Source organism: Kogia breviceps, chromosome 10, assembly GCF_026419965.1.
Source record: "Kogia breviceps isolate mKogBre1 chromosome 10, mKogBre1 haplotype 1, whole genome shotgun sequence".
NCBI classification, from domain to species: domain Eukaryota; kingdom Metazoa; phylum Chordata; class Mammalia; order Artiodactyla; family Physeteridae; genus Kogia; species Kogia breviceps.
The window spans coordinates 13092684-13120082 of record NC_081319.1 but is presented as its reverse complement, the minus strand read 5'-3'; the positions used below and the strand labels follow the sequence as shown (position 1 = coordinate 13120082).

Sequence of the window (27399 nt, the reverse complement as noted above, 5' to 3'; positions counted from 1 at the left end):
AGTGAGCAGATATTTATGGAGTATATTCTAGGTAATATGCCAGCTGGCTCTTGGAGCTTAGCAGCTTTTGGTGACTACTAAGGTTTTTAGATGAAAAAGGTACAAAAATGTAAGCCTACTCAGTAACCTAATTGCAGTACAATCGAAACATTTTACAAAGTTGGACTTTTAGAGGAAATACGGTGTGGGATAATAATACTCATACAGTTCACAACAAAGGTATCAGACTCGGTTGTAAGTTTACAATCTGAATTATCCTCACAGCACCTCTTAGGATCATACCTGTTTCACAGATGGGAACGTAGATGCTAACTTGATTCAGTACAGAAAGTATAAATATGCCACATGCTGCCCGACTATCTAGATAAATTTGCTTCTAATCTATACTCAAGGATAGATTCTTCTGTGGGCTTTGATGATAGCTTTGGGGTGTGTGTGATTTTTTTTTTTTTTTAAGGTACTGGAAATACCTTCAAGAAAAGCCCAAGGCCATTTACCAAATGGTGTTTAAAGGGTAACCCGCTTGCTAGACTGTCTGATTCATTTTTAGAGAAGAATGCAAATCTTGAGTTATCTCCCTGAATGCATGGGTCCTTTCCGTGTTCATTCATGCCTTTATTCACCCATTTAGCCAATATTTATTGGGCTCCTATTATGTGTGGGACATTATACACGTTGCTGGGAGACAGCGTTAAAAGAAGGCATGTGAACCCTCCCTTCCTGCAGTTGAGGGAAGAAGTCGATAAGCAAATAAAGACACAGATAACTTAGTGACGGCAGCTCTAAGTACAGAGGTGAGATATACACCCCACAACAGGAGAAGCAGGTCGTAATCCTCGGTTTGCCATTAACGGTTTCTATTATAAAATGAGAAGTGAATGTAAGTGGAATTTTCAAGTCCCTTGTAAATATCTTAAGACTTCCCAAAGCCCCCAAAATACTTAAAAACTCAAATCTTTCCAGGTATCAGGATGGAGAGATGTCTTGAGGATTTAATGCTAGTGATTCCAATGTTGGCTTGATCTTGTGCACTTTTTTTGTTTGTTCTTCTGGCCTCCTGAGAACTCTTACCTGAGGTTTATCTTCTACCTCCCAAAAGCTTTAATCTCTCCTCCTTCATCTCTTCCCTTCTGCTTTCAAATATTCACAGAGTCCTTTATCTTGAATAAGCCATTACTTTGCCATCTCTCCCAACTATCATCCAATGCCTCCTTGCTTTATTTCCCAGCCTCATTTCTTGAATAAGGGTTTCAGGCAGCTTCATTTCCCCATCTCAGAAAGCACTTTAAAAATTTGCTGGTGGCTTCCTCCTGGTTGAAGCCAAAGGATGGTCAGTTTCTTTTTCCAACTTTATTTTTCCTGACCTCCCTCCTGAATTTCAGATTTGATGGTTGCACCCACCTGGAAACCAAGCCACTGGCTCCTTTACCCCAATACTCCTCTTCTTCAATATCATTTCCTTCCCCCCTTTTAAATTTCAGCTGCCCCTCACTGCTCAGCCTTAACCTTTTGGTATTTTCCACTATGGTCTATTCTTTGAACTTTGAAATGTTTGTCGAGCACAGCTTCATCTTTTAGTTCCATGGCATCCTCTCCCGAGTCTTTGTCCCTGCCAGCTCCCGGTCTGGATCTGAGACTGCCTGTAGGTGGAGCCCACTGGGATGTGTCTCAAAGCTGACAACATTCAAAACCAAACTCACACCCTTCTTCACATCGAAACAACTTCCCTCATAACTTCCCCATTCTCATCTCCCCTCTTCCAAGGTCCCAAACTGGAATCCTTGCAAGGCACTTGGATTCTCCTCTTTCTCTGTAGCCCCTCCCTCCTTTCCTCATCCACTTGTTTTACACCAGTACGTCACACCCAACCATAAATGCAAGAGAACCAGCCATTTGTATACACGTATCCCCTCCCTTTTGGATATCCCTCCCATCCAGGTCACCACAGAGCCCTGAGTGGGGTTCCCCGTGCTCTACAGCAGGCCCTCGCTGCTTATCTGTTTCGTACCCAGTGGCGTGTATATGTCCATCGCAACCTCCCAATTCATTCCACCTCCCCTGTCTCCCCGCCACCGGTGTCCACACGTTTGTGCTCTACATCTATGTCTCTTATTTCTGCTTTGCAAATAGGTTCAACCGTACCATCATAAATGCAAGATATGCATGCTTTTGTCTCATGACTTTGCCTTGTCTGGAAACCTGGGTTCTATTCTTAGCTTGTTGTGAAGGTGGCTGTTCTGGGCCTCAGTTTCGTCATCTGCAAAAATGAGGAAGTTGATCTCTGACCCTTAAGAATGCTCTCAATCCAGCACATTTTTTAGTACCCCCTGACCCAATCCACGGCATTGTCATTTGGTGTATACTGACCTCTCACAGAATTGACTGTAGTGTATTTTCATTGGTGAAAGTTGGAGAATTGTAGAAAAGAACCAAAAATAAAAGTTATCAGAAACCAGCAGTCACCAATAGCTTGTCTTCTATCCATGTTTTGACATTCCCTTTTTAGGAACGAGACACTCGGCGGCGTGCTCCCCTTGCACTGTCACTTGAATTCTCACAGCAGGGCTTCAGGGTGGGCGCTGCTGCCCTAGTTTGATGGATGGAGGAGCTGTCGCAGAGCAGGGTGGAGGGGTCAGCTGAGGGCCACAGCTAGTAGCTGGGGGTGAAGCCCAGGTCGTGCTGAGCAGACGTGCTCTTAACCACGGTGCCGGGACCCCGTTCCCCTGCCAACCGCCCCCAAACCCAGGACCCGCTGCATGGCAGGCGCTTCACAGAACACATCCTAACCATTTCTCTGTCACGGGACACCCTCCCGAGCGTCCTCTTCCCAGCTGGATGCCACTGCCCTCCAAGGCAGCCCTGTTTTGTTGTTGTGTCTCAGCTGTTGGGCGTGGCTGGGTTTGCAGCCTGTGTCTCCAGTACAAGGGGGCTGCCTTGTAAGCCACCACTCCTCCTGATGTTCCCTAGGCTCTAGCCAGGACTGAACCCCTTTATTTAAAATCTCTGGCCATGGTGTTGAAATAGAAGTTTCACGTATTTATAGCTGTTTTACAAACAGGTGGTAGCCACACTTTGGCTCTCTGAGGCTCTGCTTTTCATCATTTTACAAACCTTTTATTGTCTCAAATCCCATAGACACTCACTGGTTGTAGGATTAGTATTCAGTTTTCTGGATTGTCACCGAGTGTCCCGTTAAACCTAGTTTTTACTGCACTTGCACGTAGCTAATATAAAGAGCAACTGGGACGAACTAGTACCGTGACATCAAATACCAGCTCGCTTTATTTCCCACTCTGATTTCCTGCATAAGGGGTTCTGCCTGCCTCATTGCCCCACCTCTGAAACTCACTGTAGCACACTCTGAACCATTATGCAAGTCCCGTAACAAGTACCTTCAGAAACTCTAGGCTCATATACATGGAACATAAATGTAGCAAGGGTTACGCCAGTAGCAAAATTATTCCTGTTTACAAGTAGGTTAAACAGGTGAAGCTTGAGTCCTGCAGAGAGAACGAGTGGTGTTATCAGTATTATCAGGGTGGCACACTGGGTCCCGTTGGTGTCTCAAATTGTGCAATTAATTCTCTGCAGGCTGGTATGTCAGGTCCTGATAAAAGTGCCGTTCACTTCTGAGCGTGCTTACACAAACCTTTTCAGTTAAACCACTCGCTAGCTGTTCACTTGAGCGCTCACATTGATAAGTGAAGATTCTCTCTGAATTAACAAAACCTCTTTGGAGAGGCAACTGATCTTATTTCTTTTGATCAAAAAAAAGTTAGTGGTGCATGCAAGGTACTATGTGGAAAGCAAAGCCGCCGTCACTGCCTGGAGGAAGGGGGCACATGAGTCATTGCTCCCCGCCTGGTTTCTGCCGTGTCCCACCTTGCTTCAGAACTACTCCCCTACCGCCACCTGAGAACAGAGCTAAGCCCCCAGACAGCAGAGCCGAGGTCAGCTTTACTGCAAAGAAAGCCTAAACTGGCAGGTAAATTCAGTGCAAGAAAAAGGTTTCACATGTTCACTACCAAATGGAAATTGATTGGGGATATCTACTGTTACGTTATTTATTCATGCAAAAACGAAGTTGAGAGTCAATTATGTAAGTAAAATGAATTAAAGACAGCACCTCCTCTGATTTCACTGAAGGTAGAACAGGGGTACATTTCCCACTGACAGTGTATATCCTTCTGCTCAAAATGATTAAGAATTTTAATTCTGTAGCAGTTGGGAGGCCCCTCGGTACATCATTAATTTGAATTCTGGGGTCTCTGACGTTGGACATTTTCTTTTTTTTTTTGCGGTACGCGGGCCTCTCTCTGCCGTGGCCTCTCCTATTGCAGAGCACAGGCTCCGGACGCGCAGGCCCAGCGGCCATGGCTCACGGGCCCAGCCGCTCCGCGGCACGTGGGATCCTCCCGGACCGGGGCATGAACCCGTGTCCCCTGCATCGGCCGGCGGACTCTCAACCACTGCGCCACCAGGAAAGCCCTGGACACTTTTTTAAGAACAAGTGTTTCAAGGTAACTTGAATCTTTTCTCTGACTCAAGAATGAGTTTTCTGCCGTTAAAACGGAAGCCACAGATGTTTCGATTCAAGAGATTGATGGGCACCACTGTTTGGTTATGCAGAGATGAGCTTTAGAAAGACGAAGTCACAAAGCCTGTCCTGCCAAGGAGAAGCAGCCCTTCAGACTCTGCACCTCATTTTAGGACGTTCTCCCAATATCGACAACTTGGAGCATTTGGGAGCTCAGCTGTCTGGTTTCTCGGTGACCTTGGCTTCCTCAGTTTCTGACGTCTTGACCATTTAACCTTGAGAATTAGCCAGCTAATGAAAATTCTGCTCGTGCTGTATGTCCTGGGAGTGCATGGTGGGGAAGGGACGGAGGGCGAGGAAGAGCATGGCGGTTAAAGAGAAGCAGGCCCTGACCTAGTCCCAGCTCTGCCTCTGGCTGCCCTCAGAGCTTTGTCAAATCGTTTTCCTCCTGGTGCTGCAGCCCCACTTGTTCTAGAATTGTATGATCTTTGTAGTTCAGACTAATAACTCTTAGAAGGCCGATTTGGTTTGGAGGCTTGTTCCACCCTTAAGCTGTTCATACAAGTATGGCTTTTAGGGATTCCTCATTGCATTTGAATCTAATTTCAGACTCAACAATAGGTTCTGCAGGAAAAGAGCTCAGTAAATTGACGGGGCTCTTCCAGTGAGGCAGCCGTACTCTGTGAAACCAGCAGGCGCTAGGAGGAGTTCTGAGGGCACTGACAGGGCTGGATAACTGAGAGGATGCAGGTGCATTCGTCTACGAGGCCTCCTGTACTTAGGTCTCTCATTAGAGCAGGAGGCCGCGGCGTGGTCTGTGAAGGGACCCGCCAAGCCGGTCACAGGCTCACAATGCAAGCAGAAATCATAAGCGAGCCCTTTGGGTGGGTGAGCTTTCTAAGGCAGCTGTCAAGTGGATTGTGGGAGGGTTTTTTTTTTTTAGGGAAAAAAGATCCCTTTACCTGATTTCGGGAGAGTGAAAGAGAGGGTTCGGCGAATGCAGCCTCAGTGGACAGAACATAGGTAGTCCAGGGTCCAGAGCAAAATGCACAAAACGTGTTGTGTGTTCATCTGGGGAAATTGGGCTCAATGACCCCAAATATGGAAAGGACATGGAGGTGCTTGGGATGGGGTGTATGTGTAGGTGTACCCTCACGCGCTCAGGATTCCCTAGAGGGATCACTCCCGTACTGTTGGTCTGCATTTGTCCCCAGTAGGACACGACTTGATGAAACTAAATAGAGAAACTCCTCTTTGCCGTCTTCTTCTTCTCTGCAGACTTTTGCACACAGCACCAAGTGGTGTGTGCTTTCTGGGGCCCTAGGCAACCCAGAACTTTCTTCCCTGTAAGGGGTTTGCTGGCCCTGTTCTACCAACCTGCTAAAGCAACTGAAAGCTGGCTGCAGAGGCTGCAGTCTTCACATAGAAGTAAGAAACAGGGGTGAAGCGCTTTCATCCTGGTTCTGCCGCTTACAACAGAGGTGACCCCGGGCAGGGAGCCCTCAGGAGCTTCCATCAGCTGCTTGTTCAATGGGGGTAAGAACTGGCTGAGTTATTTCTGTAAAGTGATTGGCCCGGTACTAGTTCACAGTAGGTGTTCGGTGAATGCTATTATAACTGGGATTACGATTAAACACATTGTGTCTGCAGTTAGGCATCAAGATAATTTCCCTAAATCATCAAAGCCAGACTAAGACTGGAGCCCTTTCAGAATCCGCAGAGGGCAGAGTCATAAGCTCAGGCCTGGAGGGAAAGAAAACACCAAATACTCAAGATACTAGGGAGTAGGAAAGGGCATAAAGTGTGATGGTCCTCAGCTTCAAGGAGGTTTGTATTAAAATGAACTTCATGGACAACTCGTAAGGGGATATTTAGACTAGAGTAGCCTGAAGAGGTCAATGAAAATGTCCCCATTGCTTGGGCTCCATGGAGGCTGACCAGCTCATGAGCTGGCAGGGCACCCCTCTCACTGCCGCCAGTCTCCACAGCCGACCCTCCTGCCTCTGTCTCCCTGGCTGGCACTGTCCCCCACGGGGTGACACAGCATCACAGAAAGAGCATGGCGTGGACCCAGTCCTGTGGCTGTGTTCTAGGTCCGGGTCCATCACTTCCTAGCCCTGTCACTTGGGCTAGTTCCTTCACCCCTCTGCGTCTCTTTGCTCATCTGTAAATTAGGAAAATCCTGCGTCTGTGAAGATACTTAAGACAACATAGGTGAACACGCCAGGCACAGTGCCTGCCCCAAGAGCGGAGTCCCACCTTCCCCCCGTCATCTGGCGGGCCTGTCTCGAGGCAGAGGTCACGAGTGGGCAGTCTGGTGTGGACACCGCACCTCCAGGCGGCCGGGCCTGAAAGCACAGGGGAGCTCCCCGCCCCTGACATGTGGGGACAGAAGCTGAAGGCTCCCTGCTGGCCCTCCCTCAGGCCACGGGACTGAAGTGGCCCTGCTCCCCTGCTGGGAACGAGGACCGAGTAAGCGGTAGGGCTGCCAGGCGTGGGTCTACCAGCCTGGAAACCACAGGAGCCTGGGGAAAAGGAAACCGGATCAAAGCGGCCGCCACGTTCACCAGCCCGAAACCCCCCATTTACAAAGAAAACCCAGCTTCGTCACAAGTTGTATCACCCTCAGGGAAGCCAAGTGGGTTTTTCAAGTCACTGACTGGGTCAGCTTTTTATTCCCCGGATCAGTTTTTGTCTCTAATGAGCCAGAAGCCCCGCCGTGTCTTCACAGAAGCATTGGAATTTGCAAACTTCATTTGGAAGACCCAGGGAACGTGGCCCCGAGCCCTGTGCAGTGTCGCCCCTTCACCTTTCTCCTTCCTGGTTTTCTCCCTTTTTCATGGCAGTGTGAGGATGTAAACAGCAAGATGGTGGTGAAAGGAAAAGGAAAAGAGCGGGGTCTGAAGGTGGAGCTGGCCAAGTGGAAAGTGTCGGCGGTAGGCTGGAGGATCTCGAAGGTGACAGCTAGCCCTCCAGGTTTTGACTCCACGTGCCCTGGGGCCGGGGGGCCGGGTTTCCTCACTCATTCACAGCCCATGAATGTCAAGTCCGAGGAAAAAGGCCCCAGAGTTTCCCTGCGGGAGCCTGGCTTCCAACGCAGCCCCAGTTCTTACTTCCCGCCCTGATTTTCTGCTTCCAGCTCTTTTCATGAAGTCCTTACCGATTCTAGAATGTGTGATGTGGCTCTAAGGCTCCCCCCACCCTAAACACACACCCAAGCAAACGAACTGTGACAGAAAGCCACGGCTAGGGTTTCCTGTGAGTAACACGTCTCGAGGAAGATGCCCCGAAAGGAAGCCGCCGCTCGTGTCGACCTTGACCGCACAGCTGAGCCATCTGAGAAATGCGGTGAACTTTCCCCTACTCCCCGGGGTGTAAGTGCTACACACCTCAAGCCTAAAGCAATATATGTTTTTGGTAAATACATTTTAATTGGTACCTGGTACCATTATCGAATAGATCCTGGCATTCAGATACGGCCTTGCGCGATGTCAGGGCAAAACCCAATTGTTTGTTTGAGGGGCAGGGCCTGTGCTGGGGGGGAAGACCCGTCACTGATACGCAGGACTCAGAGCCACTGAGCCTGACCAGCAGCGCGGCTGGGTGGACGCATGTGTAACAACACTCTTTTCCACGGGGAAGGGCATTATTGTAGGAAACTTTATTTTCATTATTGCTTGTTTCCTGCATGATATTTGAGCTTCCGGGAGGGGGGAGAGAAGAGAAGATGACGGACTTGAGAAAAGGAATATCTTCTCTCAGACCAAAAACCACTCAGGAGACACCGGGTTTTGGTAAACAGGAGATGGCCCAGATAATAAGGGAACAGACGAGTCCGGAAGTTAAGAAAGTTGCAAAAGGAGGAAGAAGTGTGAAAAGTGGAAAGTTAGCCCTTCAGATAAGGCAGAGAAGGCAGCTGGTAATGAGGGCTGATAAGATGAAACTGCTCCTTCCATCTAGGAAAAAAAAAAAGAAGTATTCCATGTTCTGGAAATCCCAGTACAGGAGGGCAGAGTTTCAGGGCAGGTGAAGAGCACACTGTGACTGTCTGGACCCCCGACGGCTGCCCCTGTGCCCCTCGACTGTCCGGGGACTTGCCAGCCGGAGCAGGACAGCCGTCCTGTCTCCTCCGCCCTCCCTTTTTATCAGTCAAAACTTACTCATGTGGTGTCTCTCTCTTGATTCAATAACGCTGGGTGATGATGGGTTAATTAGTAAATTGAATCTATTCTAGTTCGCTGATTGACTCATATGTCACCTATTGGAGAATATTATCCATTAATAGCTACTTCTTGGCTGTTTGGTAACTACTGAATTATTTAATATCTCTGGGCCTCCGTTTCCCTCAAATAAAGGAGGTGGACTTAATAATGTCTAACAAAGAGGTGACAGATATGTGAGTCGGGCCTTGGTGTGAAAGTGGAAGGGGAGGGCTCCAGGGTGCCCCTTTTTAGACAAGGTAGGAGTGGAGGAAGGGTGTCTAGAGGAAGTGAATGGAGTGGGAACGCTGCCTGGTAGGCTGCAAGCTGAGAGCATTATTATTGCTGCATCCTCGCCGGGTAAGGAAGAGCCCTGTGGAATGTCCCAGAGGAGCCAGAGCTTCCTGTGATGTTTATTCATCATCCTGATGACAGTAGAGAGCCTGCACTGATTAAATTCAGTAATGATCCTAAAGTGAGCAGGGAGGTCAGTTCCAGAAAGGATGGATTTCTAAGGTGCGTGGTAATATTAATCAGCTCACCTTCATGACCAGGCTGGCAGCAGATGAAATGGGATTTGCCGTGGAGGACGGCAGTGGGGCACACCTGAGAGCAAGTGATAATGAGCCCGGTTCCAAGCTCCCAAGCTGTTATCGAGAAACTAATCATGGGGCGCCAGCTCTGAAGTGGAGAGTGAAAAATAAATTAAAAACAAGCTGAAACTCTCAGCACAGGTCAGGATCTCTCAGCCCTTTTGTTGGCGGTTGGGGAACGTGAAAGGCAGAGTAGGGGAGAACTTACAAGTGAGGAGACTCACATGTTACAGGTGAGGAAACTGAGAGCCAGAGGGGTTAGAGGTGACTGACTAGGTCGGGGGCAGCCAAACCCTGCCATGCCGGTCACCACTGTGTCCCCTGCAGGGGTGACAACAGATGAGCACGCCTTCGGTTGACCTAAATGTAATTTGAGACCCCCTCTCAACACGGCTGTGGCAGCAGTCTCCGATTAGTGGACTCATGAAGTATTATCTCCGCATCTCTAACTTCAGGCAGAGAGCGAAGCACTGGCAGAGCCACGACCGAAACCTAGAGCTCCCGATTTGTCTCTCGCTTTCTTCCGCTCTCTAAGCGCTAAACTCTCAACAGACGACACTGATGAGAATTCAAAACCCAAACGTTAAAAAATCAGAACCGGCTCCGTAGCCAAGGTTCCCACCTTGGTCTCCAAGTTAGTTAGTTAGTCCTCAAACGGAATTTTTAAAAAAGAAATAAGAAAAAAACCTCTGAAACTGTATGCGCAGTGATCTTGGGAAGACACTCAGAAATGTCCATAATTGGGGGCCAATGAGTTTTCGTTCTCTGGGGAACAACAAAGCATTAAAAAAAAAAATCCACCAAACGCGGGTCATGAAAACGAAGCTTGTGCCACAGGCATTTGAAGAAATTCACAGCCTCGTTGAAAATTCCCTGCGACGGAGTCACGTTCCTTCTGCTGGCCCCCTCTCGGGGCGTAGAGTGGATTTCGTGTGTGCAGATAAAGCGGTGTGGAAGGGGAGCCTGCGTGCGGTGGGTCTGTTTCGTCAGGTTGGGGCCTGGGCCTGGGGAGGATGCGGGCGGGAGGGGGAAAGACCGGCTTTGGCAGAAACATGAAGTAGGTGCAATTGGCCGGTTCTCAGTTCCTTTTGTCCTTTCGGTTTCCTCTCCCAGCAAGGCTTATGCTGGCCTCTGGGGCCCAGTGCGGTGATGTGGCGGCCGTGCCGTAAGGCAGTGCCGGTCGTGTCACACAGCTCTAGGGGCTCCTTTCCCCTTTGGAAACTCAGCGACTCAGTGAGACCAGTCCCCTTGCAGACTCAGAACCCAGCTCCATGTCTCGGGTCTCTCCTTGTCTCTCCCAGTCTCCCTTGGAAATCCCCCTGCTATGCCTCTGGTCTGACTTACATCCACATGGGCCCATGGGTCACTGCCCAGGAATGTCCTGCAGAGACACCCATTAGCCTCAGTGAATGAATGAAATGATAGAAAATCCTAGCATGTGCCAAAAGAAATCTCTCCTTAGGTACACCCTTCCGTGGAGCGTTAACTACCTCGTAGGATGAGGGAGATGGATATTCACGTGCTTGACCAGCCATAAGCACAGAGTTAGCTACCAGGATCCCTAAATACGTCTTTCATCTGTTCAGCTCTTTGCAGCTTGCATCGTCCCGGCCCCCATGCCATAGAGCTAAGGTCCCTGGTGCTGGAATCAGTCAACTTGGGTTTGAATTCCTTCTCCGCCATGCAGAGTTAAGAAAATGGTCTAAACTTTCGAAAGCTGTTTTCTCATCTGCAGAACAGTTTGGTGGATAGGATTAGTGAAGCGAGTGCATGTGAAGCACTTAGCACAGGGCTTGGAGGATAGTCAGCAATAAATGTTATCTGCTGTCATTGTTTGTATTTCACAATAACCTGTGAGACAGGAGAGGTGGATATTAATTATCTCCTTAGTCCTGGGAATCCACGGATGGGCAGAGAGAAGTGGTTAGTTCAAGGGTATATAGTCAGTACGTGCTAAGGCTGGCATTAAACCTGAGCTTTCTGTGGAAGACTCCAGAATTCTTCCCCCCTCTTTGTGTCCTCGTAGCTCTTATGCAGCACTTAGCCACATAGGTCTGCATCCCTAGGCTGCATGTCTGTGGCACATACATGAGATACACCAGTTGTGTTTTTAACTGGACAAGATATGCAGATAATAGCTAACACAGGGTGTGCGTGTTCTAGCATCATGGTGCAAGGCCACCTGTCCAGGTTATGGAATTGCCGTCTGACATAAGAGGAGAATGGAAATTTGCCCTTTCATTCAAAACCACCATCATCACCCTTCTCCAATCCCACAGACAGATACAATGATCGTATTATTTGCCAAGTAAGCTATAGTCAGTTTAATCATAAACAAAAACAGCTGCAGAACCAGTGCAGGAGCCCAGGTGATGCCCAGTCCTTTGGATCCTCTAGGTCTGTTATGCTGAGGGCCCAGGGCTGGATCCAGATTTTGTGGGCCCTGAGCTTATTCAGTTTGGGAATCTTCTTTATGAAATGAAACAAAAGTATAAATTCAGAATTAGGTATAGGAAAATTATAGAAATGGAGAGCAGATTAGTAGTCGACAGGGGTTAGGAATGGAGGAGAGGAGAGAGAAATGAAAGTTTAAAAAAGGGCAAAAGGAAGGACCCTTGTGGTGACATATCCATGAACCTGCACATGGGGTAACATTGCATAGAACTAATACACATGAAATCGATGCAATCTGAATAAGATCAGTGGGTTGTAGCAGTGCCGCTTTTCTGCTTGCGGTCTTATATTACAGTTTTGCAAGAAGTTACTCCTGAGAGAAACTGAGTTAAAGGCTACGTGATCTCTCTTGACATTCCTTACGACTGCATATGAATCTACAGTTATTTCAAAACAAAAAATATTAATTTGGAAAAACTGAATAGAAGTAGAACCAGGTAATCTGGAAAAAAAAAAAAAGTACTAGACTTTGGAAGGGCTCTTGCTAGTGAGAAACTTGAACACTGGGGCTTCATTGGCCTCACGGTAAATCCACCTCTGGTCACAAAGGCAGCAGACTGACAGAGGATGAGGCTCAGTAGGGATGTGAAAGCATTTCAAGACTCACAAGTGAAGGTGTAGACTTTGCAGGAGGATCTGGTATAACCACAAGTAAGGTCACTTGCTTTAAAATAGACACGAGATACTCACCCACATAAACAGGCTGGCTCCATTCACCGGAGGGTCCCACCGCCCTGCACACAGAGCTCACTGCCGCGCGCACTTGAATGGAATACTCAGAGATACCATCAATCACAGAGATGAATGTATTGGTCGTCGTTTTTTCTGTCTAAATGGGAAAAAAATAGCATTGTAAGAATCCCCGGACGCGCAATTTAAACTATGGCAGTCATCAGGATGGGAGGTCGTGTGTAAGTGATGTGACTCAGTATTCAGTGACTCATTTAAAATCAGTGAGACCCGCATCGATTAGTTTATTCTAGGCCTCTTCACTATGGAGGTGTTGGCAGTCACCCTTGGGGGGAAAGCTGTGTAGTAACCAAAATAAATAAAGCAGGCAGTTGTAAGATCTAGGTGATCCTTCGGGGTCCAGCCGATATTTCCAGAGTGAAAGACTGGAGTGGTACATAGCAGAATGCATAACCTCCCTCATCTTGTCCCTGGATATTCTCTAATCAACTAACAATACCACATAGCTTCCGTCATGTTCAACAGGATCCAGCAAACTACAGTCTGTGGCCAATCTGGCCTGCCACCTGTTTTTGTAGGGACCGCAAGCTAAGAATGACATATATTTTTCAGTGTTTGAAAAATATAAAAAGAATAATATTTTGTGACTCATGAAGAGTACATGAAATTGAAATTTCAGCGTCCGCAAACACAGTTACGCAGTTACTGGAACGCAGTTATGCCTATTTCCTTGTACTGGTGGCAGATCTGAGTAATTGTGACAAAAACGGTATGACCTGCAAAGCCTAAAATACCTACTATCTGGCCTTTTACAATGAAAGTTCGCTGATCCCTGATACAGTGTCTCACCCCAAGCCAGGGGGCAAGGAGCAAGGGGTGGAGGGGGCATAAGGAAGCAGAAAGAGCAAGGACCTTGAATCTAGGAAGAAGGGGGTTTGAATCCCAGGTCTACCTCCAGCTCACTGCAGGGCAATTTCCTTGACCTCTCTGAGCCTCAGTTTTCTCATCTGTAAAATAGGAACCATACCACCTAATGGATTATTGAATTAAATGGAATTAACTTTGTAAAGCCCAAGTTTAAAGATATATTGGGTTGAATCACATGAAAACTGATAATATTCAACAACCCATTTTTGACCTGCAAAAACAGCCATTTGGGGCAGTTCAGCCTAATAATAAGCACTTAGTAAGTGCCGGTTTGCCGTAGGCGACACAGGCTCACCTTGTCTAGTGTTGAAATGAGGCTGTTTTCTCACAAACAAACTCTTCTTCTATATTCTCTCAACTGATCAGTGTCCCCACCATGCAGCTACTACCCCAAACCCGAGATGTGTCCCCCTGGCTGCCTGTATCTTACATACTCCTGAATGTGTTTCTCCCTTCTTCGTCCCGGCTCCAAAACCACTGCCATTTTAGGTCTCATCATTTTTTTTGCCTGGACCGTTGCAGTAGCCATGAAACTGGTATTCCATGTCCACATGTCCCCTCTCCGTCCATACCCAGCTTTCACGCAGCTACCAAAATAATTCTGCGATTCTGCACATTTTTCTATCAAGCTGAACACTTCAGTGGTTTCCATTGCCTGTGACCACGGTTTTAGAAAGAGAAAACCTTTCTTTTTTTAAACAAAACCTTAGAGCCATCCTGGGAGAAGTCCCAGTGTAAGAGCTAGAGTTACGATTCCAATGTTGGCCTCGTGTCCAGGCTGATGAAGTGACTGCCACTTGGCTGAAGGAAGCACGCTCACGCCTCCTGCCTAGAACCCCGGCCACGCCAGGTGTGGTTGGAGGGCTGGTGTGAGTCAGGAGCTGTTGGTTGCTCGTCTTTGAGGAGATAAATGTAGAAATGGAGACAACAATTTGGGAGATTTCATAGCAACCTGGCATTGCCATGGCGTCCGGCTTGTCTTTGGCTATATGTGATTTTTCTAGCAAATCATTTTTATTGTATTTTACAGAAGTACCAATGTAGGGTGGATTAGAAATTTTAAAAAGAAAGCCAGTCTTTCACCATGTGTGCTTAAGTACATGGGGGAAGTGCTGGCTAAAAAAAGTCCTTCTCAGCTTCTCCCACTAAGCAAGTTTCTATTCATTCTTCAAGGTTCCGTTCAATTCCCCTCCCCTGGGTGGAGGCCCTGGCAGCTTGTTTTGTCCACTCCCTCCTTTGTATCCACATTTACAGTGTATCCACGTTATGACACATGGCTGACATTTAGGATGGTCGGGCAGCTCTGAGGCTGAGTGAGTGCATCCAGTAGACCAGGTCTCTTGATAGCAGAAACAGTACCTATTGATGTCTGTATATCCCACAGAGAAGCCAGCTTGTAAATATTTATTAACCCGAATTGAACTGAATTGAATTGAATGTGTAAGGCAGAAGTGTGAATCCTGACTTCTGTTCTGCTCTTGCTTTGTGACTTTGGGCAACTTACTTAATCTCTCTGTGCCTCACTTTCCTGTAAAATGAGAATGATCATTACATAATAGAGTAACTGTGAGGATAATGAAGCATGGTGCATAGTTGATGCTCAATAAATAGTGACTTTCGTTCAGGTCCTTTCCCCTTGGACTTTCTGTCCATTAGGGCTAAGGAGGCAGGTTGTTTTTAAGTTGTGGTGAAATGCACATAACACAAAAGTTACTGTCTTAACCATTTTTAAATACACGGTTCAGTAGTAAAGTACGTTCACATTGTACAGCCCGTCTCCAGCACTCTTTTCATCTTGCAAAACTGAAACTGCTCATTAAACAAAAACTCCCCATTCCCCCCTCACCCCAGCCCCCCAAAGCACCATTGTCTCACCATTGTCTTGATGAATTCAACTCCTCTAGGTACCTCATGTAGGTGGATTCATACAATATTTTGGCCTTTCAGTGACTGGCTTATTTCACTTAGCATAATGTTCTCAGTGTCCATCCGTGATACAGTACATGTCAGGATTGTCTTCCTTTTTAAGGCTAACAATATTGCATTGTATGGATAGACCACATTTTGTTTATCCATTCCTCTGTCAATGGACACTTGGGTCGCTTCCTTCTTCTGGCTATTGTGAATAATGCCGCTGTGAACACGGATGGACAAAGCTCTTTGAGACCCTGCTTTCATTTTGTTTGGATAGGTACCCAGAAGTAGAAAGGTTGGGTCATATGATAATTCTATTTTTAATTTTTGAGAAATCCCCGTACCGCTTTCCGTAGCAGCTGCACCATTTCACCAACGGTGATGCTAATGAACTTTTATCTGATCCGTTGCATTCTTTTCAACCAAAAGTAATAGATCCTTTCAAGACAAAAAGCCAGTAAGGTTTGATTTATTTTCATAAAACCCAGGTAGATTGAGATCAGATTACCTTTTTGGCCTTGTTAGTTCCAAGGTGTAACCGGAGCAGTCACTGACAATAATTTTTTAAGTGTCCCTTAAAGAAATCTATCATCGAATATCAGAATGAGCTGAAGCATTACCTGAAAATACCCCTTCCTTGTGTTGTAAATTTTCACTTCGTAATCAAAGCAATGGACCGGAAAAGCAGAAACTGGTTTCTCCCATTGGATAGAGAGACAGGTTCCTTCGATCTCTGCTGTGACTTTTGCTGGAGGATTTACTCGATCTATGTTAAAGAACCGAGAGGTCGGTGATCACGGTTGATAAATCTAATCCACCCACATTTCTCAAGGCATTTCTAAGCTGCGTCTTCTCCAGTACTGTACACCAGGATTTAATCAACGAACTTGCAAGCCACAGGACTCCAGCGGCTCACATCTGACTCCTGTCTTGTGGTGCTAAAGGAGAGATCTCGCCCGTAAACCTCAACGATTCCTACTTCAAACGGCATTGAATGGTTAAATGCCTTTTCCTTCAGCTTACTGCAAGACCCAGCCCACCATCCGCTTTTACTTCTCGAGTTGGACCGATCTGAGGGCAAACCTGATCCCGGAGAGAAAATGCCCTGGAGCCTCCACTAAGCCCTGCTCTATGAAGCAGGTGTGTGGCTGGACTGATTATCTCCTCTTCCTGGGCCTCAGTTTTTATTTCATTTTGTTTTGTGTATCTTGTTGTGGTTTGTTGTGAGGATTTAGTTTTCTCTTACAGAAAAAGAACGGATTGGGCTAAACTTGTCTTTACATATAACTCCACAGTTCTTTCCCCTGAGATCTCACATGATTGTTTTATGGCCGCTTGATGTGGATAGAAATTATCTCTAAGTGAGTGGCCTTCTCTTAAGTTATGTGACTTAGATCTCACAGTTACTGAGTCCGAGGGACGAGCTAAGAATGGGGCCCACTGACTCCAGAGCCTACCATCCCCTAAGCCAAAAATTTTTTCATCAAAAGAGCATTTATTTCTTTTAGTAATCTGAGAAATTGGTCTCAATAAAATGAATATCACACAAGAAAAGGCCCATGGTCTGTCCCAGGCTGTGTCCATTGGCATCTTAATATCATTGTTTCTCAGGTCCCCTTAGCATTTTTTATTACCTATTGTCATGAAAGTGATATCCGTAGGTCGTCTAAGTAATACTGTATCGAAGAGAATTATATAACCTCTTTAGCACGTGCTGTGATTCCTTAAACAAAGTTATACTCCATTTGATACACGTATAGATAATAGAAACATATATAGATGTCACCTGCCAAACCGTGTCCTTTAAATAATAACATTTTGTGTATTTATTGGATACTTAGGCCAGGCACTCTTCTAAGCACTTTGTAATTATTAACATACTTAATTGTCACAAAGACCTTGTAGGAAGTATTGATTTCTTCCCATATTTCAGATAAAAAGACTGAGGCCCAGAGAAATGACCAGCTTGCCTAAGGTCCCTCAGCAAGTCAGTAGAGGAGCCAGGATCCAAGTCCAGGCAGCCCAGCTCCACAGCCCACGCTAATAAGCAGAGGCCACCACTGAAACCTTGAATGTTCAGAACCAGAAATGTTACGTGCGAGGCTCCTGTTGAACTGCATTAATACAAGTATCTAGGATGAAGGAGAAGGTCTTCAGTTCTGAGAACTGAGCAAGTGAAAGCTTAAATAATAGGCTTAGATCTGAGAATCACATGGTAAGGGGGACACTCTAACTCAAGAACACCCAGAGGAGAAAGTCCAGAAGGGTGGAGGATCCTAAGAGGAATGCATGAGAAATTGGGGGCCCGTAGCCCAGGGAAGAGAGATCTCAGGATGGGAGACCTGGCTGCCTTTGGATAGCTGAGGGACCATCTTGTGGGGAGAAGAATCAGACCTGTTTGGGGGTGGCACCAGCCCATCACAGGACCCATGGGCAGAAATGTTTCCAAACCAGCCAGAGCTGCTGAGAGATGATGCGGGGTTCTTTCAGCAGTGAGTTTACTTTCCCTGGAGCGGTGATTCTCAGTGAGGGGAGATTTTATCCCCTAGGGGACGTTTTTATTGTCACAGCTTACGGGGGAGGAGGTGCTACTGGCATCTAGTAGGTGGAGACCAGGGCTGCTACTGAACACCTGGTAAGGCACAGGACAGGCCACACACAAGAGTTCTTTCGCCAAATGTATCAGGAGCGCGGAGGCTGAGAAACCTTGACACTGTGGTTCTTAAGCAGCGGGCAGATGGTCACTTAGCATCAGACAAGTAGCTAGACAAGGTGTTCCTTAGAACCCCTCCCAGTGCTGAGATTCTGCGATTCGGTTATTTTGGCTTTGAGTCAAGCCCATCTTACCAATAGCATGAAGGGCAAAGAGCTCATCGAAAGGCTTGATCGCAGCTTCCTCGCTTGAGCCGTTAACATACACTCCAAGCAAGTCGCGCCCTTTGCTATTGATAAAAGTCCTGGGAAACCAGCAGGCGATATTTCTCTGCAAGGTGTCTTTGCTGTATTCTTGGCATTCTTCAGTCCAAGAGCCATACCTGAATTGGGACACTCATAAGTTTTTAAGGCTGGAGGAAACAACCCATTCGCGAAAGTGAAAACAGATACTAACCTATAGTAGAGAAAATACTGCGTGTCCTCAGGGGCGTCCTTGCCAACAAGCCAGGTGCAGTGAAGAGAGACTTGGTACGGCCGTAAGTGTGTGTAATTATTTGCCTTGGTGTTCGTGGTGCAAGTTAAATTCACAATTGAGGTTCCAGGAGACCCTAGATGGTCAAAAAAAATTGTTTTAAAGAGCGGATGTATGTATATGTATAACTGATTCACTTTGCTGTACACCGGAAAGTAACACAACAGTGTAAATTAACTATCCTCGAATAAAAATTAAAAAAAAAAAAAAAAGAACAAGACATTGCCATGACAGCTTCTGATTGTTTCTTTAGAAAGGGTGGTGATTGGGAGCATCAAAAAGGGCTTCACAGAGCAGGTACGATTTGATTTGGGCTATGAAGTATAGGAAGGATTCGGAAAAGCAGTCAGGTGAGCCCAGGAAAGCGAGGGCTCCGAGGCAGGACTGTGCTGGTGTGCAGGGGTCATGGCTGTAAACCCATCTGAGAAGAGCGCAGGAATCCCGTAGGGGGTGGTTGGAAGGATGTCCTGGAACCCAATTATGAGAGACCTTATTGGCCCAGATTTTGTTTATGACCCTCTGTCTTTTGAGCTGGGGAGTGAGAAATATCCGCAATGCTGGCAGGGACGTGCCAGGCAGAGTTGGCTGGGTTATGACACTGAGAAGTGATCATGGTCTTGGTGAGGATGTTGATGAGGTAGAAGAATACCGGGCAGGAACTGGTGACTAACAAAAGAAGAGAAAACTGAGGTGTTTGTTTTCTGACTTTCCTGTGTTTACAAAGCCCGAAATATAAAACTGGGCGCTTAGAGGGCTGCCTTACCTGGTGGGGCTTTAAGTTCCGCGGAAACCCAGCTGCTTGGCTGGAGGGAGCGGTCGTTCCACGGGACCGTCTGCACACTTGCTGAAAAGCCTTTATGAAGGATGGTTACGCGTCTGCTCTCAGTGTTCCTGGTTTCGTACTAAAAATAAGACCCACAAGTCACGGTATGCAAAGGGGAAGTGGCCTTGAGAGAACTATTTTAATCAACTAGGCGTTTTCGTCTACTTTTAAAATGGCACGTAAACATAATGCAATGAAATCGTTTTGCTAGAAAAAATTAAACCCACTGTTTCAAGGTAATGTCCTTATCCCTAAACTCATCAAGTTGTAGACATTAAATAGGTGCAGCTTTTTACAGGTCAGTTATATCAAAATAAAGTGGTTTTAAAAATGAATAAATAAATTACCCAATTCGAGATGTGTACATGTTTTAAAAATACATAATAAAAATATAAAAATTAATTCTTCGGTCTTCCCTGGTGGCGCAGTGGTTGAGAGTCCGCTTGCCGATGCGGGGGACACGGGTTCGTGCCCGGGTCCGGGAAGATCCCACGTGCTGCGGAGCGGCTGGGCCCGTGAGCCGTGGCCGCTGAGCCTGTGCGTCTGGAGCCTGTGCTCCGCAATGGGAGAGGCCACAGCAGTGAGAGGCCCGCAAACCATTAAAAAAAAAAAAAAGTAATAAATTCGTCAAAGATACCTGCATAAATGCTTCTTATAAAAACAAAATGTTACAATGAAGGCTCCAGTTTCCTTTGACCACCATCTCTAGTTCCACTCTCCTCACCAGATGTAACTTTTGACGGAAAATTCTCTAGAATGCCATATTGACTGGAATTTAATTTGTTTAATTTTATTGAGCATCTACTAGGTACCTGGTGCTTTAATATATGCCTGCAGTGAAGTTGGGGCTCTGAGAGGTTAAGTGACTGGTCCACGATTCTAAAGGCAGGAAGTAGCCGAACTGGGATTCGAACTTGGCCTCTTTGATTAGGTACCCTGCCCTCCTCTTTTATTCGGCTTTTCTGTTCTTTTGGCTATTTTAGAGGAAATTATATAAAACCAGTATCTGAACCATTGTACCTCAGAAGTTACTAAACTTGATTTTTTTTTTTTTTTTTTTTTTTTTTTTTTTTCCGGTACGTGGGCCTCTCACTGCTGCGGCCTCTCCCGTGGCGGAGCACAGGCTCTGGACGCGCAGGCCCAGCGGCCATGGCTCACGGGCCCAGCCACTCCGCAGCATGTGGGATCTTCCCGGACCGGGGCACGAACACGTGTCCCCCGCATCAGCAGGTGGAGTCTCAACCACTGTGCCACCAGGGAAGCCCAAAACTTGATTTTTAAGTGGAAGAATTGTCCCAAAGTTAAAATGTTCCGAGCTGCCGTTTAATGCAGGTGTAGCACTAGTTATCAGTCATTTCAATAGAGACATTGCTCTACTGGGAATATAACAAAAAGCCCTTTAGTGGGTTTGGTTTTCTTTAGTTAAAATTTCTTTGATAAGGAAAATGCAGTCAAAGTTAAAATTTAAATAAGGTTTGCCGTCAGAATAAACACTTACATCTTCTTCTTGTGGAGCATTTATTTTCACGTGATACCCTAGCTGGACATTTCTTTGTTCTTGATCGGTATTTGGTTCCCAGCGTAAAAGAACTTGAGCTAAATTGATAGCTTTAATGGTGAAATTGACAGGTGGGAGAAGTAAAACTGTAGATCAAAAGAAAAAAGCCACGCAATGTTTAATTATACATAGCATTTTAAAGTTGTTAAGTATTTTTTTGTGTAGTATAGTATTTTATTATGGCTATCAGAATGTATAACACTGAAATAATCTTGGGAAAAGTTTCCTTAGAAATGTTTTTAACTTATTTTCTTTTTACTTTGTCCAGTCATTTACCTGTAACATCTACAGGTACTTTATTGAAATCTGAATATTTTACTATGTCATTTCTCAATACAAGCATAATTTTCAAAGGGTCATTATCCATTAATGGACTGCAATAATGTATTAGTTTGTGGGTAGCAATGTGTTTAATGACATGGAAGAAAATAGAATAGAAAATACCAGGTGCATCAAATATATAAGAAGTACTGTTTCATGAACCTCTTGTTTCTATTATAAGTGTACTCACATATTTGCATATGTACTGGTTCATGATGTTAAAAGGATTTATTTCCTATTATGATTCAAGGTCAGAGAAACTTGTGAGCAAAATTGCTCAAATAGGCATTTATAGAAAGAAAAGTGTTCTCTTCCCCCTGTTAATGAACCGCTCTCTAATGTTGCCTTGCAAATAAAAGCTTTCACAAAATAAAAGGTTTCATTGAAATTACAAAATCAATGCCTGTTCTTTTTAGAAATCTTGGAAAGCACAAATGATCCAAAAAAAAAAAATTACCCACACATTTCTATCACTGAGAGTGACATTAACATGTGATACATTCATTATCTTTTTTTTTTTTTTTTTTTTTTTTCTTCTGCCATACGCGGGCCTCTCACTGTCGTGGCCTCTCCCGTTGCGGAGCACAGGCTCCGGACGCACAGCCTCAGCGGCCATGGCTCACGGGCCCAGCCGCTCTGCGGCACGTGGGATCTTCCCGGACCGGGGCACGAACCCACGTCCCCTGCATCGGCAGGCGGATTCTCAACCGCTGCGTCACCAGGGAAGCCCCATTATCTTTTTTCTTGGGCATATGTTTATACAACTTTATAATTTTTGCTAAAATTACAATATTGTACAATTGTGAAACCTCCTTTGATTAATTTACTACATGTGAGGATGTTACCACTGACCTTTAATATTCAGTAGCCTTCCCCGACTCTGCTTCCACACCTGCCACATACAGTGTTTTGGGGCTCTGTCTGTACTGCACTGCCCGTTATGGTAGCCACTGGCCACATGTGGCTATTTTATTTAAATAAAATCAAATGTTCATTGTCTTCATTGCATGAGCCATATTTCAAGTGCTCGATAATCACTTATCAATGGACAGTGCAGATACAGAATATTGTATTGGTCATAGCAAGGTCTCTTAGGCAGTGCTGATGGGGGAACCATGTGGCAGTTCTTTTTTTCTTAAACCCATTGATCAACAAGTTTCTGAAGCAAAACTACTGGAAGCTTCTTATTCTTTGGTTGTGAGGACTTGGAACCGTTCCCTTGCCTGGGAAGACGTTCCGGATATGGCCATCAGCTGCAGCTTTATTCTGAGTGCCCGTTTACCCACACTTGGAATATGAAGTGTGGGTAAACTGCAGCATAAAATGTGCATTTCAGCCGACTTTGCTTTCTTAAAATATAGCATGTTTAAAGAGTTTGTATTCTGATAAGAATAAATGTTCCATCCCTTTTTAAAAAATCATAATTTCCTAATTATTATTTAGGAGAAAATAATGCTATCCTTTTTGTAATGTACTTTTTTTTCCTCAAAAATGAAATATTATTGAATTTAATAGACGGTGCTTACATTTTTTATCAGGAAGTAAGTCTGCTTGCAGTATCACTGTGGCCCCCAAAAGAATCAGTAATGCAGGTGCCATGATGATCACGTCCTACAGAAAACAGAGACAAAAATCCAAGTTGCCACCTGCTGCCATTTTAAAGAAAAACTGGCAGCTCCTTTCTTAAGAAAAATGTAGTCATTTTGCCATTTAACGAACATTTATGAACTTTCCGTTACGTGTTAGAAATACCAATATGAGAAAACCTTGGGCTTTGTCTTGCCAGGGTGGATCCATAATCTGAGGGGCAAAATGAAGTGTAACTCGATCGTTGTAATTCCAGTCGACAAGCTGCTCCCATAAAGATGTTTATGGGGCACAGTAGGAGCAAAGGAACTTCTGAGTTGAGTCCTAAAGGATGCACTAGAGCTCTTGACACACACACACGTGAGCAAAGGCATCTCTGGTGGCCTTGCACACAGCCATGCAAAGCCGGAAGAGAAGAAAGAAAATAGAAGAGGATTGCTCTTCAGTGGGAGAACAGAGCAGATCTTTGAACAGTAAAAGTTCTAGGCAGAGTTAATCAAATTGAAAGTAAATACCATTGCCAGTTTCATTAATAAATATTTAAATATGAGCCAACATGACAAGAAACTTAAATCTAAAACAAGTTTAATGTGGGAAAGAGAAACTTGGTATCACAAACCTAGAATGTGTGTGGTACTTAGAACTGTGAAGAGGCTGAACTTTTTGATGAAGCCAGAAAGGAACAGGCTATAAAAGAAAATGAAGATGTAGTTAATAGGCCTGGAGAAGATAAGAACAATATTTCTATTTATTTAAAGTAAGTGGACAGTGAAAAGGAATCTCGAGTAGAAAAGTTAGCATAACTCAAGTGTGGTTGTCTGAAAAAGTGGTTAGGTCATTTCAGCAACTTTTTTTTTTACATGTGAAAGAGAAGAGTGGAGGATCTCTTGTTGGGAATTGTAGATTAGAAATCTTGAGTGTTTCCTCCAAAAATTTCGAAAGGCATTTTTCATATGAAGTTAAAGAACAAAAGTAGCATTCCACCTGCTGTGTGCTGCCCTCGCTTTTACAAAGCAGTTCTTCCTGTTTTCTTTCATGAGCTACCTCCCGTGCCTCTCCACCGGTGAAATGGTGTGTGGTTATTATCCAATTTACAAGGGTTAAAAGGTGTCTAAAAAGTTTAATGATTTGCCAGAAATCACCTGTCCAGTAAATCATGGAACATAGAACCAATCTCAGATCTTCCAACCATAAAACCTTTGTTCTATACTAATTTAAATGACACGGATTTTCAATTTAAAGATTTATTTAAATGGTTTGGTGTTTTCCAAACATAGTTCTGGTAGAACCACAGAAGATAGTACGTTCAGGAAGTACAACAACCACGCTTTCTTCACTTTTACAACTTAACTTACTGTTATACTGCTTAACTTGCTAATGAAATTAGTAAAATGTCACAACATAGAAAACAGAAACAGCATACACAGCATTTAATTCCTTTTTCAAACAAAGTATTACTAATCAGAGTTATGCCGCTTTTGATAAAAATAATCCTGTTTGTTTCTCTCTGATTTCACACCATGTAGAAAAAGAATTTTTAAAACAACAGTGACAATAAAAGCAAGTATACTAGTATTTTTAAAGGTTTCAATAAGTGAGAATGTTAAGGAATTAAAGGGAATCATTAGTAATTTATTAAGCCTGAGAAGCAAAAATAAAAAATCCTTAACAAACAACAAAGATAGCTTCCTCTTCAAGTTTAGAAGGTGATGTCTTTGAAATGTCAGCATTTCCGGAAATAACATCACATATGTTCTGACTTTGCAGTAATCATCATTAACAGGAAGAATTCTAGGTCAGAAAAAAATGTAACATTGATATTCCTGAGTGACTTTTACTGCCTGGCAGAGTAAGTAGTAAGTTATAACCATACTTGTAAAAATAATAAATATCTATCCTTTGCAAGTAAATTGTTGAAGTAATAAACTATTGAATGTCTCAGTGGGGAGATAATTGAATATTTAACACAACCAAGCAGTCTCCCCTAGAATTTTCTATGTGTTCTGCTTTTATAGCTGTTGAATATAGAATTATTTTTCAAATTTGATCATTCAAAAATTTTTCGATGATTAATTTTTTGGCCATAAAACACCCAAACACTGTTTTTCCCCATCTTACTGTGATATTTTCTCTTAAATAGGATGATAACTTTGACCGAAAAATGGTTGTCTTATAGGCAACATAAGATACGCAAGTGGGAGTATAAATTTTACCAAGAATGACAATTTTTTGTGGGCCAGATAAATTCCATACAAGGTTGCGTATTACTGGAGTTTTGACAATTGATCCCGTATTTTCTATAATTCTGTTTGCTCTGCTTGTTCCCTGAAAACCTTCAGCCTTTGCTCATGTCGCCTTAATATTTCTGGTTCCAGACATAGCAATCACCCTTACTGGAAAAAACAACTTGAATCTCTTGGGGTTGTCTCTTTAATCCAAAGATATACTGCTATATAGATGTCAACTGGGTAATATTTCATTGTGCAATAGGCTATTTCACTCCCTTAAAAATATATCAGAATGACATGTTCAATTCATTCTTTTCATGGCTACCAATTAAAATCCGGCAGAAAACCATTACATTGTTAAAATAAGGTTCAAATTCAGCAGAGTGCAGCAAACATGGGTTTCCTACTTACGATTGTCAGAAATGCATGCTCAGGCTTCCCTGGTGGCGGAGGAGTTAAGAATCCGCCTGCCAATGCAGGGGACACGAGTTTGAGCCCTGGTCTGGGAAGATTCCACGTGCCGTGGAGCAGCTGAGCCCGTGCGCCACAACTACTGAGCCTTCTCTCTAGAGCCCACGAGCCATAACTACTGAGCCTGTGAGCCACAACTACTGAGCCCGCAGGCCACAACTACTGAAGTCTGCGTGCCTCGGACCCATGCTCTACAACAAAGAGAAGCCACTGCAGTGAGAAGCCCGTGCACCACAAAAAAGAGTAGCCCTGCTCGCCACAACTAGAGAAAGCCCGCGTGTAGCAACAAAGACCCAATACAGCCAAAAAAAGAAAAGAAAAAAAAAAAAGCACACTCAGTGTCTTAGAGAGCCCGTGGGCTACCTGTTCATGTGACATTTCGTTGAGTCAACCAAAAATTTCTCGAGCGCTCTCTGAGAATCTGGCTTCAAGTAGGTGTTAACATTCTTTGAAATTTAGAGGAAACCGGAGCACCATGTCCTGCACTACAGATGTTTCTAGAAAGTTGGGTGAAGTCCTGACAACTGGTGACAAATTTCCCCAGTGTTCCTGAGAATTCATCAGATTCTACTGAAGTTCAGGCAATATTTTCCCCGCTCTCTTTCCCACATATTTTGCTGCCCGGTACATTTGTTTTTTATAACCAAAGTTGAATTTACCCTTTTTAAAGAAACTTTTTGAGTCAACTGTGGTGACAGTGAATTCAAACTCAATCTCAGTGCACAGAAATTGAAAAGCAACTGAGAGGATTCATGGTCTGTTAAGCTCTTAAAAGTAGAGTTTACTTTTTACTTCCTCTTTTCTTTTTTTTTTTTTTTCCTGTACAGTGTAATCAGCAATGAAACCTATCTCTTGGGGGATGAAGAATAAATAAATAACCCAAGGTGTAAAGTGCAAATGACCTGTTTAGCTAGGTAGCTAGGTATGTTGCCTTGCCCCCAAAAGAGACATCTACACACTCCTAAAAATACAAGTGGGTAATAAGGACCATATATAAGGCAGGCAACTTTTCTTTTTTTTTTTTCTGCTACGGAACTTCTAATTAATTTTCTGAAATAGTCCTGAAATGTAGCTGAGGGATTCAAATTGTTGCCACAGTCATAAACATTCGTTAGCCAAGGCAGAAAAGGCGCTGCCACCCTGAGTATTTGGAAACTGCTGGCAGGAGTTTGCTGCAAATCTCCCAGTGGTTGGATGTCTTTTAGCGAATTGCACGTGGTGCCCTGTCATCCCACATCCATGCGTTCCCTTGCCCAGACTCACCCCCTTCCCCGGGCTTACCTGTCTCCTGCGGTCCTCCTGTTCCCCACGACTGTACTCAGTAGCAGGAAGCCAGGACCATGTCCATCAGCACCTAGCACAGTGTCAGGTGCAGGGCAGGTGCTGCACATGCTTGGCCCTATACAGAGTAAAGGCAAATTAACACATAACCCTTAACATGTCAAGCCCTGTAGGGTAAAACCTAGCATAGGGACAAGTTAGATGAGAGCACAGCGGGCTGGGAACATGTAACAAGCCTGGTATGTTTGGGGGGAGGTGTAATACTTTTGGTAACTTGCCTAAAAATTTCCCCAAGCAGCATTTTAAGTAATGCAAACAAATGAGGTGGTATGCATTCCAAAGCTTTATTATGTTTGAAATGCAAACTTTGAACAAATAGCTACAAACATTAACATATTTTTCAATAACTATGAAAGAGGGCATACCCTTTCACAAGAAGTAGAAGTTGTACCAGGTAATGGAATTTTCAGCCTGATAATTCATTAAATTAGGTATCAAATACAGTAATCAATATGGCTATAAAAGCAGTCATTTTACATGTGTTGATGAATTTTAGGCTAATAGATTAATAGGAGATTGTGATTTTTCTTGCTTTTTTTCATTCCATTCATCTCTTCTGTATACATGGA

At 44.6% G+C, this 27399-nt stretch overlaps 1 protein-coding gene across 1 annotated transcript; it reads right to left on the bottom strand.

The window, feature by feature from the left end:
* Nucleotides 1-11632: 11632 nt before the first annotated feature.
* IL5RA (interleukin 5 receptor subunit alpha) lies at nucleotides 11633-27017 on the bottom strand. The gene is made up of 9 exons (XM_067043090.1): nucleotides 26771-27017; nucleotides 22730-22814; nucleotides 20823-20968; nucleotides 19265-19403; nucleotides 18424-18577; nucleotides 18162-18349; nucleotides 15935-16080; nucleotides 12474-12612; nucleotides 11633-11798 (listed from the first exon to the last, which is right to left on the bottom strand). Exons 2-9 carry the CDS (start codon nucleotides 22800-22802, stop codon nucleotides 11779-11781), a joined length of 1005 nt encoding a protein of 334 aa, XP_066899191.1. The 5' UTR covers nucleotides 22803-22814; nucleotides 26771-27017; the 3' UTR covers nucleotides 11633-11778.
* Nucleotides 27018-27399: the final 382 nt, after the last annotated feature.

Excerpts from the sequence above, each read along its gene's own strand:
- IL5RA (XM_067043090.1), bottom strand. The coding sequence starts at position 22,802 with ATGGCACCTGCATTACTGATTCTTTTGGGGGCCACAGTGATACTGCAA. Across the intron at positions 18,350-18,423 it reads CAGTATTTTCTCTACTATAG|GTATGGCTCTTGGACTGAAG; the intron begins GTTAGTATCTGT and ends GTCCCAATTCAG. Across the intron at positions 16,081-18,161 it reads CTTTGCCCTTCATGCTATTG|ATCGAGTAAATCCTCCAGCA; the intron begins GTAAGATGGGCT and ends TCTTTAACATAG.